The sequence below is a fragment of the Pollicipes pollicipes genome, unplaced genomic scaffold, assembly GCF_011947565.3.
Source record: "Pollicipes pollicipes isolate AB1234 unplaced genomic scaffold, Ppol_2.1 Scaffold_4295;HRSCAF=5057_pilon_pilon_pilon, whole genome shotgun sequence".
NCBI lineage: Eukaryota > Metazoa > Arthropoda > Thecostraca > Pollicipedomorpha > Pollicipedidae > Pollicipes > Pollicipes pollicipes.
The window spans coordinates 40,797,538-40,812,021 of NW_023596461.1; the positions used below are offsets into that span (position 1 = coordinate 40,797,538).

Genomic DNA, 14,484 nt, shown 5'->3' on the forward strand with positions numbered 1-14,484 from the left:
ACAGATCGATTTCAACTTGTAAAGGATCAGAATATCCACTAGCTAATGGACAATCGTCTGTCAAAGCCCCTTAACCTCTCAAGGCGACCCTCCAATGTCAGACTCGGCTCAAATGACGGGGAATTCTATATCACTGAAGTATTACCGGCCAATTTCAACTTTTCATACACCGGAGCATTTACCGGCACTCGAACTTAATAGAGTCTGTCAAAAAGTCCTGACCTCTCACGACCTCAAATCTAAAATCGGCCAGTCATTTGTGGGCGATATTTCCTTCTCCGTCCTTTGAGACTGAGCTTGACCTTGATGGGTGATCTTGAGAGGTAAAGACTTTCTGGCGGATGTTTTTTGCTTCAGTGGCGAATATACTGGTGCCAGAACGTATAAAATCGGCCGGTAATTTTTTGGTGATATGGAGCTCCCCGTCAATTGGGCCTTTGCTTGACCTTGAATGGCGACCTTGAGAGCACGGGACATTTTGATAGAGGCTAGTTCACGGGCTGATGAATATTCAAATGCTCCAAAAGTTGGAACTGGACAGTAATTTCTGATGACGTGGAAACATGACCATGCAAGGCAACATTGAAAGGTCAGGAGTTTTTACGGACACTGACTCCTTCTGAAGTGAATATTACTGTGCTTGAAAATTTGGAATTGGCAGAAAATTTATTGAGGATATGGAGTTCTCCGTCCCTTATCCCGGCTTTTTACCTTGAACGTCAAATGATATTGCAAAATAAATGTCATTTTGATGTCTGCATGCAAAAATTCACCATCCGATGTTTTCAGGGAAACAGGAGCTCATCGCCGAATGAATCGTCAACTTTACTGACACCCGGCTAGGCCGTCTAGCGGGATATTCTCACGTTACCACTCACTCGCGTCACGTCTAACAAGTTAATCCTGGCGCCATCTCTCAAAAAGCTCCGTCAAATTCCAACAAGCGACGGCTCTGTCCCCAGGCCGTGGCGCCCGAAATTGCAAGGTACACCGCGTATCTTGGATGGATGCTGCAGGTGGGCAGGACTTGCCGGGCTGGGCTTGCTGCTCGGGGAGGAGGGCATGACATGATAGCTGCTTGATAGCCTGAGAGCATCTGTCGGTCGGTTGGGCGGCCAACAGGCAATAATTCCGAATGAGTGCATTCCGCAGGCGGTTCTGTATCCCAATCTTGCATCAAGGTGTTTGTTGTGTAAGTCATGGCCGAGTGGCTGCTCCTAACACGTTTCACTTTACGCCCCCTGGTGTCAAGCTTCAGCATAATTGTTCAGCCGTATCCCTCAGCAGTTTTTCATGACGTACGCCACTCCAAAGGCACATGAACCTATCAGTGGCCTATGAGCTCAAGCTCCATGCTTTCAAGGGGGTCGGGGTCGGGGACAGTGCCCGCTGGCTCACGGCCAGGTGAGAACAGCTCTGTTGTGACGTCAGACCACGCGCCATTGTAGTTCTGTCCGAGCTACGCTGTGTGCTTGCATTTCAACCCATGTTTTAACCGACCTCATTCCAAGTTAGAGATGGGCAAGTCGTGAACCTTTTTCCATTAAACTCGATCGGGCAACAGCTTTATGACCATCCTGAACAAACATTGACGGGGTTTCACAACGATGGCAGTTCCACACTACACCACAGACAGTCCACTGGTCCACCGTGAACCTATCGTACCCATCTACGATCGGCTAGCGCGGCACCCAAGGACGGCTCCGCCCAGAGGAGAGCGCCGCGCCACATCACACCTCAACGCCAAAACACCATGAAACGCGACGATATGAACTGAAAAATGAAGAGCCCACGGGATGAATGTCGGTCACTGCGGCCGCCGATGGCCGGTACAAAAGACAGCCGTCGCCACAGCGGGCTCATGTCCACACCGCAGGCCGAGAGGTAAAGGGCCCCTAGTAAGAATGATCCGGCTGGCTCTGAGGGACCCTCTCTACACGAACATCGCCACCAGAGAGGGGGTTGATGATGTCCCACGGCAGTACCCCATCCACTCCGTCCGCGATGAACTGGAGCCGTGCACGCTTCGGCTGGCACGCCGCCGCGTTCCAAGCGTGCTCCTCTGTGTCGGCGGCGGCGGCACGGAGGCCGTGCGAGTCCCCGATGGCAGCAGGGAGACCGTGCGAGTCCCCGATGGCAGCAGGGAGACCGTGCGAGTCCCCGATGGCAGCAGGGAGCCCGTGCGAGTCTCCGATGGCAGCAGGGAGACCGTGCGAGTCCCCGATGGCAGCACGGAGGCCGTGCGAGTCCCCGATGGCAGCAGGGAGCCCGTGCGAGTCCGCGATGGCGGCCTGTGCTGTCAGCTGGTCCACCTCTCTCAGCTTGGCGTATACCTGTGCCAGCACGTCATCGGGCAGTGCGGAGATGCGGGCAGACTGCTCCGAGTACTTGGCCAGCACGCGCCGCCGGTAGGTGCTGCCGCGAGCTGATTGGTCCGCGGGCTGGGCCGCCGAGCCCGGTGCACCTCGTGGAACGACGTCTGGAGGGCGGGTGTCAAGCAGGCTGAGTTGAGGCGCCACCTGCGCAAAACCGGCACCAGGAATTACGCTCCAGGCACCTCCACATGTGGTCACAGGTCACTTCACATGTACTACACAGACTCATGACTCTGTTTACTGAGGTCGCTGTGAGGAGTCACGGGCCAGGGGCGATTTCCCGTTGCGTTGCGTGTATGCGACCTGCAGGGTGACGCTGTGCAGCACGGACAGCTGCAATGGCCAGTGAATACCCACGCCGTGGGGCTATACTAACACTTAACCGGCTATCAATGACAGTCTGTTTTCAAGACAGGTCAGTCGCCTGCGCCGCGCGTAGCGCGCATCTTGGGTGCCCCAGATTTACCGCGCGCCGATCGGGTCTCTTCGCGTCCTCCATGAAGAAGCCTCATCGGGCCGGTGTATCTCGCGCGTTAGAGAGAGAGAGAGAGAAAGAGAAAGAGAAGGAGAAAGAGAGAGAGGAGAGAGAGAGAGAGAGAGAGAGAGAGAGAGAGAGAGAGAGAGAGAAGAGAGAGAGAGAGAGAGAGAGAGAGAGAGAGAGAGAGAAGAGAGAGAGACGACACGACAGCGACAGCGACAGCGACAGCGACAGCGACGCGACAGCGACAGCGACAGCGACAGCGACGACAGCGACAGCGACAGCGACCAGCGACAGCGACAGCGACAGCGACAGCGACAGCGACAGCGACAGCGACAGCGACAGCGACAGCGACAGCGACAGCGACAGCGACAGCGACAGCGACAGCGACAGCGACAGCGACAGCGACAGCGACAGCGACAGCGACAGCGACAGCGACAGCGACAGCGACAGCGACAGCGACAGCGACAGCGACAGCGACAGCGACAGCGACAGCGACAGCGACAGCGACAGCGACAGAGACAGAGACAGAGACAGAGACAGAGACAGAGACAGACAGAGACAGAGACAGAGACAGAGACAGAGACAGAGACAGAGACAGAGACAGAGACAGAGACAGAGACAGAGACAGAGACAAGACAGAGACAGAGACAGAGACAGAGACAGAGACAGAGACAGAGACAGAGACAGAGACAGAGACAGAGACAAGAGACAGAGACAGAGACAGAGACAGAGACAGAGACAGAGACGAGACAGAGACAGAGACAGAGACAGAGACAGAGACAGAGACAGAGACAGAGACAGAGACAGAGACAGAGACAGAGACAGAGACAGAGACAGAGACAGAGACAGAGACAGAGACAGAGACAGAGACAGAGACAGAGACAGAGACAGAGACAGAGACAGAGACAGAGACAGAGACAGAGACAGAGAGAGAGAGAGAGAGAGAGAGAGAGAGAGAGAGAGAGAGAGAGAGAGAGAGAGAGAGAGAGAGAGAGAGAGAGAGAGAGAGAGAGAGAGAGAGAGAGAGAGAGAGAGAGAGAGAGAGAGAGAGAGAGAGAGAGAGAGAGAGAATCATGGCATCACACTCAAAGCAGCGTTTGCACGGATTATGGTGCAAGAGTCAAAAGAGCGCTCAGACGGATCATCGTGCCGCGGTCAAACTCTCCCCATACGCAACTCCCAAAGCACTGCATGTAAGGGCTTAGTCCGTGTAACCGACCTGGTCCGACGATGCCGACTCCTCGGCCGACAGCTGGTCCAAGGACGACGATCCTTCCGCGCACTCCCTCTCCCTGACCTTGCGCTTGCGGCTCCTGGCGGCGCGGTCTGGCGCGGCGGTGATGCCCAGAGATTGGCACATGTTGAGTACGTCCTTGCGCCGGAGCAGCGCGATTCGGCTGGTGCCCACACCGCTGTCGCCGCCTGCCGACTCACGCGCGTCCTTGATGATGCGCGAAACCGGCACGCCGGAGAGGAGCTTCTCTGGAAATGTCCGGGGAACGGCGATACTGACCCACACAGATTGTAGCCATTACAGAGTAGCCAAATCGCATTTTACTGCCTGTCTGATTGCGGCTATTCTGTGCAATGAGTTGAAAATACATCGGCCAGAATTGGTGATTCCGGGCTCCAAAATCAAAAGATCTCGCAGGAGTGATGTGACTCTGGTCCTGAGAATTAGAACTGCTCAGCAGTAACATTACTCTTACCGAATCTTTCGACTCTTCAAGATGGAAATCGCTGACGCCGGTCACTGTAATTTTCTCCGCGTAGAAGCAGCTCAGCATCAAGGATGCTGGCGTATTTTGCCCCTGGCGCCGACTGCTACTTTTCTAGGCGCCGGTGCAACACAGGCCAGTCCGCGCCACAACGGAGCATACAACGACACAGGAGTCCCCCTCCAGCACTCTCACCTTTAACGATGGCCTTATGGGCGCTGGGGATCCTGACGTGAGGCACGTCGCCGTCGTCCAAGCCGTGGCCGTAGTGGAAGGTGTGCATCTTCACCAGCACCGTGCCATCCTCGCGGGTCGTCACGGCCAAGTCGGACGTGCAGCGCCGGCCTAACTTGCACGTGCCCTGCGACTTGAGCCGCCTCTTCCGGCAGTCGGCCGGTGTGTACACCCCGGAGCGGGAGCACAGGTAGCAGGCGGTCGTGCCCTTCTTGGGTCGGCTGGTGGCGATGTTATACACCGCCCCGCTCCGCACCTCATACTGGGACTTCCAGCTCTGGAATTCTGAAACGTTTTCTTCTTCAGGATCTAGCATACGCCTAGGCCTAGAATACGGTAGCCACATTTTGATTCTGAGACCGGTCGTTTGCGTGGGTAATGTCGGCACTGTCAAGAGGGGCAGACCAGCCAGTGGACGGGGTGGGGAGTCAGTCAAGCAGTGGCTCGTCGTGGAGCACAAATTATGCCAGTCTCTTCGCTATTTCAACGCAATGTTTATGGCACATTGCTGATTTTTGGGTTATATAAATGCACTGGCATTTTTGATTCTGTCCATGCTGTGGTCACGTCCTAAGCACGATCACCAAATATCACCACGAATAAACACGAGGAGTGAGATTTGTGCAGTCCGTTTAAAGAAATTGAAACGCATGGATTGTTTGTGAGTGATGCTGAGAAAAATCCTTGCCACGCGCAGCCTGCCGCGTGGTCAATGACACGACCACCCAGTGATCCGGACTGTAGGCGACAATTTTGTTCCAGCCGTATGTCCAAGTAGTACTAAAGATATTGTTCCGTCCCCCCCCCCCCCCCCATTGTATGAGATTCGCGAAGCTTCAAGTGAGTCTCAAACTCAGTGAACTACTGCGCCCCAAAGCCGGTGTTTCTTCCCTCCGGTGACAGTCGTGATAAGCGCTTTGTCCACTACATTGCCTGGCCGAGGTGCCATGGGGACGCTGTTGTATGTTTTAGAGAAAGGAGCACGATTTCGAAGGCATGGACGTCCTATAACCAGAAAATGACTAATCAGGACAACGGATCTGAAAAGGCCATCAGGGCGATTATAGCAAACAGTTTCAAGAAATTGTGAATCGATGTGGAACGACATTGCTGGTCGATCTACGAGGGGTGTGCCGCTTACGGCCAGAAAAACAGGCACAGATGCTCATTGTTAACGGTGGCATGTTAAGCAGAAAGAACATGTCAGATACAGTAGAAGTAGGTCATTTTTACTGCCATGGATACATACAAATCATACCACGGATCATTCCACCGATACACGCTACAGACTTGTTAACTTACAAGTTTATCTCCCATAACTTCGATCATGACATCGGGGGTGAAATGGAGCACGCATTCAGTGGGTGATTTTGATAGTAACTTCAATAGCGAATACGAGCGAAACAGCGCTGTATCTACCCACCATCCAGCGTTTTGAACTCCTCGACGAGGCAATGTGTCGCGGCATCCATGCTGTGACGCATGGCCAGGTGGTGCCTGAGGCCGACCACCGAGAAGAACGCCTCCGCGCACGGCCTGTCGTCCAACAGCTCCTGGCACACCTGTTCGGGACAGCATGCTGAGTGATGAGCTTCAAGATGACGTCTTCTGGTCGAGTGGATGGCTGAGTGAAAACTTCAAAATTATACTGTGATACCTTACAGGCACTGAGATGCACGCTGCTTGATCACGCCATGAATTCTGCAACGTTGCAATGTCACCGTTAGTTCACGTCCTCATTCGACCAACATACAAAAAGTAACAGTTAAAAAAAACACGAAAAAACAGCTAAAGCACACACGGGTTGGAAACAGGTCCAGATTTCCGCAAGAACGCGAGGCGCAGCACGACGCGGCGACGTGAGACTAATTAGTCCTGACTGAGAAGACATTGGACAATCTTGTCGACACAGGTGTACGTCAATATGTGCACACCGTCACTCGCTGCCGTGCGCACACCATGGATTGGACCATTTCGGGGTACTCTGCGTGTTTGTGTCTCGGCAAACAAAGTAAACAAAGACGTAGAGGCAGCCACACGATGTCGGCGGATGTACCCAACGCAAGTGTGAGATCGCAAGACTGTCGGATTCATATGCGCGCCAATAAAAGACCGTTACACCGGGAAGCAGCTGATGTTCCCTTTTCCAAAACCGCTCTCAAACACAAAACGTTATGGTCTAAGCTGCAGGAAAATAGGCAGCGAAATATGGGTGGGCGCACATCCCAATTTAGTACCGACAATGGCCACGCTAAAATTAGCGGCTTCCGTAGCTTTTTGGTACAGTCGCCGGGATCGCAACATTTTTACATCAATCCCCACCACTCATCAAAACTGCCTAACCCAAGCCAGCCAGCATTCCAGAACGATCAGCTGTAAGTTTACGAGCGGACGCCACGGACGTTGTGCATCATTTCATTTCCGCTTGGCAAACGCATTAAAGGAGGGTGTTCCAGAGAACTGATCCGGCATACTCGCGCGGGGCCTTAAGGCGACCTACTTTTTGCCTACTTTTGGAGTAAAAAATCATCATCTCCCCAAGTCGCAAAAAGGTGCGTTACTGGTCATTACACCAGAAAACTTACGACTGGCCTGTTACACAATATCCTTTCCCAACAAAATCTGGTACAATGCAGCCCTGCATGGAAACCACGCCTGGCAGCACGGCTTCTAAAGCAACGCGTTGCAAATGTGGCAACGTATGTTCAGCGCATCGCAAGAACAGCTACTGAAAGCTGCATGGAGCTGCGTTTAGCACCTCTGATTATAGCACTTGTAAAGAACGTTACGGTCGGCTTTAGGCTGGGGCGGAGCGCGGAGGCAAAAAAAAGAAGAAGAAAAACGCTCAATCACGAGTCTCGCTCGGCTTACAACCCCGTGTTTACTTGAGACTTCGCAAGTCGTTCTGTAACGCAGCGCACGCCACGCTACGTCACTGTGGCTCCAAGAGAACCAAACTCTCACAACAGGTAGAAATAGCAAACGAATGAGGCGCTAAACCAGTGTTACCTTCCTTTCCGTTCCCACCTCGCCCGTCCAGCGCCAAATGTTGACATTGCACGGACCGGACCGTTGATCAACTTGTCACGATCAACTTGTCGCGCCAGATCAACTTGTCACGCCCACCGTCCAGACACTTCACAGATGTCACTGAACGGAAGCAGCATGTGTAATGCGCTTGGTTTTATTTCGAAAAACCGTCCTTGCGAACACACCGAAATCACGCACGAAGCAAAGAATGCACGACGCCACGTCGAACTTGCCTGATTAGCCCGGGACTGATCACGATGCTTCTTCGAACGGTGCACCGACAACGCCCTTTTCGTGCCTTGATAGTTGCACTGATCACACTGGATTTTCTGAAATGAGGGTCAAGTTAAACTTTGCAGTACGTATCGGCTAACCTTTGCATGTCCATAAGAAAAACAACAATAGCCTTTTACATACGTCCGTCATCACCCTTTAACTAAGACAAATACAGGTAAAGCAGTCACCGATTACACAAACAAGCCGCCAACAGGATTTTCATGCTTTCAACGTAAACGTACCGAACGTCAACTGGTAAATTTTAAACTTTGCAGTCAATTCACCCCCATGCGCTGGCTTTTTGATGAGAATGAATATTTGTTTACACTGGACATGATGTCTGTAACAAACTTTTGAAAACAATGCACAGCACGGGTAATCAATACATTCGTGCAACCAGTGTTGACATGGCACTAATGCCTGACTAATGTGTGGCAGAAATGCGGTTTCGTGCCCAGTAGTTATCACCTTATTTGGTTTGCCGAAGATGGCCATCTTACACACTGCCATGAGTGTTCGGCCCGCATAGGGCGGCAGCTTTGGTTCACACAACGCGTTAAAATGATCTGAATGGCTCATTTAAGGGGTTGGGCCATCCCTCATTCATGATACCACCTCACACACCCATATATCGCAGCATGTTGGCTCCCGCACTTTTCTACATTGTCTCAATTAAAGGGAGCGTCCAATCTTTGGGGTACATTCCAAAAGACATACTCTAATGAAATCTTACGATTAGTTCCGTCCTAAAAATAGCACTCGGTAGTGCCACTGCAGCACCGTCCGGACATCATAGTGAAAGCAATTCAATTATTTTCAAGTCCAAATTACGCTTTCCACGCTTTTTAACAGCACTACGTTTCTTCCCCTTCCCTTCTCACACACCCAGCCGCGACCATCGTCATGATAACGACCGTGCGCACGTCCTCTATTGATGCGAATAAAAGAACGCTTGTGATTGATCCAGCGAGCAAGGGCCTGTTACCAACAAGTTAATTGGTTGACGTTTGAACCAGCGCGGCACAAGGATCCAGCGATATTCCCATTCCCAAAGCCAAAGTGCACCTCGAAAAGGATCACTGCGGTAAACGCCATCGGGAAGAAATCAAAGCCGTAGTACAACGATTCGCTGAATTCGCGATATAATGGCTGCATGATCGCATATCTTTTTGTCTAAACAGAATGTTTCGAGCTTTCGTATTATTTATTACACAAACATTTTGCTACATTACTGTGGTCAAAACATCACAGAACACACGCCTCGGAAAAATAAATGCAAGTGAAATGTGTTACTTTCACAGAAGTGAGCAGGGACTCAAATAATATTTCTCCCGCAGGGTCGGCTACTTAAAACCAAAATTCTGAATTCATAAGGATTACGAGACTGGTATCAGCAATCAAATTGTACGCGTCTGATGTCACAAAGGTGAAAAGAAGAAAAGTGGAACATTCCCTTTAATCTGCGTTGGGATCTCATTTTTCTGATAAGTTAAAGTTTGATCACAAGCTTGTCGAAAGTCGAGTCGCAGGACGAAAGGTCGAACCGTCTCATGTCCACGCATTATCATCTGGGACAGAAAATTGCTTATAGGTCGTACGTTGAGAGCATACACTTGTCCGAGGTGAATTCAATACAGCGGTAATCCTAGGTTGCGCCAAACGAATGCACAGCTGAAGGATCACACACAGGAGGGATTACATAGGAGAGGCGGTTATTAATTCCTTGCCTGAATGAGCCCAGAAAACATGCGCCACGTTCCGCATTGACGCCAAAACCGTGCTTGACTCATGTTCACAGCATGACTTAGAAACGCACGTGTCCGCATGCGTTTAACGATGGTCAGTATTTTTCATAGGCAATGCACATCTAAATATGGATATACGCTTCAACGTGTCAGTGTGTACACAATGCGGCTCACGCAAGCGTCTTAAATAAGGGTATGTATCACGTTAAGCACAATGTCTCGAGTAGCATAATGTATAACCTGCGCACTACAAATACTCTAGACTTTAGCAGCCACCATACTTAATATATGCTAGCTGTCCTTAGTCGCATACTTACCATGCGCTTCAATCAATCATATTACTTATATTTTTAATGGCTGTTTGAACTGACATAGGACACCGTATATTAAAGAACGCCATACATCACATGTAATGAATCGTGTTTTAATCGCACGATCCACGGGTGTTCTGTGTGATTTTATCTATACCTGCCGTCTGTTTTTCGGGGGGGGGGGGGGACAAGCGTTCAAAGCTCCGTCCATATCACATGTCAGGTGACCAACGTGCCAGTAACTGACTTGTTCAGAAACGTTGGACCCGAAGTCTTTCCACACATATTTGTGCTTCACCCGCGGACGTTCGCCACGTTTGCCACGGTGACCCGATGTTTGGCAAGCTGCCAACCCGGCCATGGCGAGCACGGGACAAGTGGATCATTCTTTACGAACGACGGCGAAAGACCTCGTCCCTGACCGCGACTGCGGAGGCGGAAGCAAGCGCAGCATCGGCTCCGTTTCTTGCCAAGCATCATCATAGGATGAATTGGTAAACCATTATCGGGAGGTGGCTGGGGCGGCTGCCACCGCCTCCTACGCTCCCTGACAGATGCCACCACCGCCTCCTACGCTCCCTGGCGGGTGCCACTGCTGCCCCCTACGCTCCCTGGCAGATGCCGCCGCTGCCTCCTACCCTCCCCGGCTACTACCGCTGCCTCCTGCGCCCCCTGGCAGCTACTACTGCTGCCTCCTACACTCCCTGGCAGCTACTACCGCTGCCTTCTATACTCACTGGCATATGCCACCGCTGCCTGCTACGCTCCCTGGCAGCTGCCAGCCACCGTGCTGCCAGGGAGCTCCTCGTGGCTGCTGGGGCATGTCCCTACACGCTGCTCTAACTCCTGGCATATGCCACCGCTGCCTGCTACGCTCCCTGGCAGCTGCCACCGCTGCCTGCTACGCTCCCTGGCAGCTGCCACCGCTGCCTGCTACGCTCCCTGGCAGATGCCACTGCTGCCTCCTACAATCCCTGGCAGCTGCCACCGCTGCCCTACTCCCTGGCAGCTGCCACCGCTGCCTCCTACAATCCCTGGCAGATGCCACCGCTGCCTGCTACGCTCGCCGGGGGTGCCCCCACCGTGACGTCAATCAACTCTGGTTGCATCCTACCAGACTTTCTCTTTTCCCTGGTTCGAGACATCAACTGTGTGGATTTAGCGATAACCCGATACATTCCCATGGAAAATTATTGAGATTTGTGTACCTGAATATGACAAATTTTCTGCATTCCTTATCATACAATGCATCAAGATTGACTTTCACGCAATCTGCAGTTTTTAAGAACACTTCACCAGTTTTGGCAGTAACTTAGAAATTGACTGCTATCAGGCATAGTAGGATGTGTGTATGTTCTACGACTCCCAACTCCGGACACATTCCAAAAGTGACAGGCAAACTCTGGTTTGCTGCTTGAGAAGGGACACCATACCAGACACAAGGTCAATAGCTTACAGTGTTATGATATATCAGAAATTGGGGTCAAAATCAGAACAAACATTTCTGCCAAGAGAGACTTTAACTTACAGTCAAACTTGACAGAATTTATCACTTCATTATTGTGAGTCAGTGAGATAGGGCGCAAGGCTGATTAAACAAGGATGTTCAGAAAAATCACAACATACTGTGAATGGGACTCAAATAAACGAAACAAAGCATTTTTATCAGAAAAACAGGAAACAGAGCAATGCATGTGCATAGGTATTCTGGGAGCAGATGTCACACTTTTGGATAGCAGGTAGTAGGCAAGTATATGGGAACTTTTAGGTTCATCTACAATATAATCTAAAAACATTGCCCATTTAAGCAATACAATTTTCCTTCAAGTTTTTCCAACACCAATGTTCCTCTCAGACTGGTCATCAAACCACCTCATCCTACAAACCACTTATCCTAATCCTACTTATACCCATACCCTAACTCCCAACTCCTAACCCTCCTCCTATTCCTAACCCTACTTTCAGCCTTACATGCAGCTTTGCTGTTGCTGCTAACCCTTTTCACTGGCAACCCAACCTAATCTATATCTAATTTTGACACTGCCCTTGCTTCTTTAAACACAGCATGACCAAGCCCCAGATACCCCGCCCACTCCCCTCCATGGCGGTACTATTATAAATGCTTCATGTCAGATAATTTTAAGTGGATGCTAAACAGTGGAAAATCATAAAACTGCACAAAATTAAACATAAAACTGCACAACATTGTACTGCCACATGTGCAAAAATTTGGGGCTCCTGAGTTATCTGAGTATGTAAGAAAAACAGACAGGAGAAGCAATACTTAAACTAACAAACTGGCATTCAAGGCATTATAAACAATACTTTAATGAGACCCTGTTGAGTGCCATGGTTATTAACACATGAGTCATCAAAAATTAGTTAGTGTAAAAAGCCAGAAAGCAAAAATGTCATTGCACAGTCAAACATACAAGTTTGTTATTACTACATGACAGGTGCCAAGCCCATGACAGCTTGATGCATCAAGCATACCATATAGTATAAATACCTTCAGCTTGGGATGCTCCTCCTTTTCATGTTGATCAAGATCCACTTTTGAGGAGAACCAAAGTTCACAGCTTGGGCAGGTGAGCACCTGGAATGAAACATGGTAATTCTAGCATGGTGTTATTTTCCTCACTCAGTGTTGACACAACACCACAAATGGCTTTTCCAATCAGAAAAAACAAACAGCCAACAGTATGGTAAAGCATGTCCACTCCTTCTGCCATGGTATATTACAGGGCCAGGATAGAAATCTTCCCTTAAAAACATTGCAAAAGTATCTTTAACCCTGCCATATTCCCTAGCAGAGAAAATGTTGAATCATTCTTTGCCTCTTAACTCAGACTAATTTGGTAGTAAAGGATACATCAACAGCAAAGTCGTTCTATGCCCACTCAGGACCATGCACAGGATTGCACACTGGGATGGCTAAAAAAGCTCAGCTCAAAAATTGTAACAGACATATTTAAGTTACACCATGGGCAGGTTAATTACCTATCAGTTGTGGAACAACAACTGATATTCTCAGCCTTATTTTTGTATCTCACTGAAATCCTTAACAATTAACATACAGTTGCATACATATAAAAAAATGTCATCAGTTTGGTAAGAAGAAGACACATTCTCCTGGGACTAATGTGTGTTTACACCTCTGCAACCACTCAAAGATTGCCCGCTACTTTTATTGTGCCAAGTTGCCCTAGGTACAAGTTCAGATGCCCTTCCACGAGGTGCATGGTATTGAAAAGCACATGAGTAACCATTAGCCAGTTGTCAGTCAGCACCTACTCACATATTCAGATGAGTCCTCTGCATCATTTCCATCCTTATGCACTGTGCTGGAAGGTAAATAACTGCCTGATTCACACATCTCCACCATCTACCTGTTTTTCTTTTATACATTTAGCTGACTTAACGACAGGGGTGGCATTCCCAGAGCTTGCTCTTTGATCCCATCCATTGTTTCACTTTTCGCTTACGGAGCCGACCCTAATCAATGAGAGTTGTGAATAACACTAACGAGTCGAACCGTAACCAGGCGAACTAGGCAGCGTATTCATATATGGTCGCGATGCGCGCAAACGGCGTCCACTATCACCGAAACGGCAGCGGCCAATAAGCGAATCAAGGGCGCCAGAACTGAAGAACTATCAAGTGCTCCTGACGCCAATGCGTTTTTATTTTCTTTGAAATCAAGCGTGTACATATATATATATATATATATATATATATATATATATATATATATATATGATCTGCAAAGAGTTAATCGTTTTTGAAACGCACCTACTTTATTACAACGTTTTACGGATAGCATATTTGTTTCAAGTAGGCGGATTAATCATCCCTGTTGTCATGCACATCTACAACAATCATCTAACTTCAACTTCATCGTCCGCTCCAATGCCCATTTACCTCATTTACCCATCCCAAACCAAAGATGCATATGGCACGAGACGCAGCGAACGGGGCTACTAGTTTTGGCAAGTCCCCGTACCTGCGAAAAGCCCCTCCCCCTCAAAAAGAAGGCACCGAATTCGGCCCACTATTTGTGATATGAATTTTTGTTAGTTTGTCAACCCGACCTCTCCCTTGGTCCTCCCCTAACAAGCAGGCTACGCTGGGATGAGACCCCGCCCTACCCTGGTTACGTTGTGTTAAACGTAAAGTTCCAAAAAGCAACGTCCTCTTGATCCCTTAATGGGCAAGAGGTTCAAAACAATTTAAAAAAAGATTTGGCATGCTTTGGAATTAAATCTGAGCGCAACGTTACACCGTCTGCTCTCCCCCTTGCCTCTCTTTTTATTG

At 49.7% G+C, this 14,484-nt stretch overlaps 1 protein-coding gene across 1 annotated transcript; it reads right to left on the reverse strand.

Annotated features, from left to right (window-relative positions):
• Positions 1-1,492: 1,492 nt before the first annotated feature.
• On the reverse strand, positions 1,493-13,729 carry LOC119096967 (uncharacterized). The gene is made up of 7 exons (XM_037219971.1): positions 13,469-13,729; positions 12,680-12,766; positions 8,072-8,167; positions 6,232-6,370; positions 4,770-5,093; positions 4,076-4,338; positions 1,493-2,519 (listed from the first exon to the last, which is right to left on the reverse strand). Exons 1-7 carry the CDS (start codon positions 13,553-13,555, stop codon positions 1,896-1,898), a joined length of 1,620 nt encoding a protein of 539 aa, XP_037075866.1. The 5' UTR covers positions 13,556-13,729; the 3' UTR covers positions 1,493-1,895.
• Between the last annotated feature and the right edge of the window lie 755 nt (positions 13,730-14,484).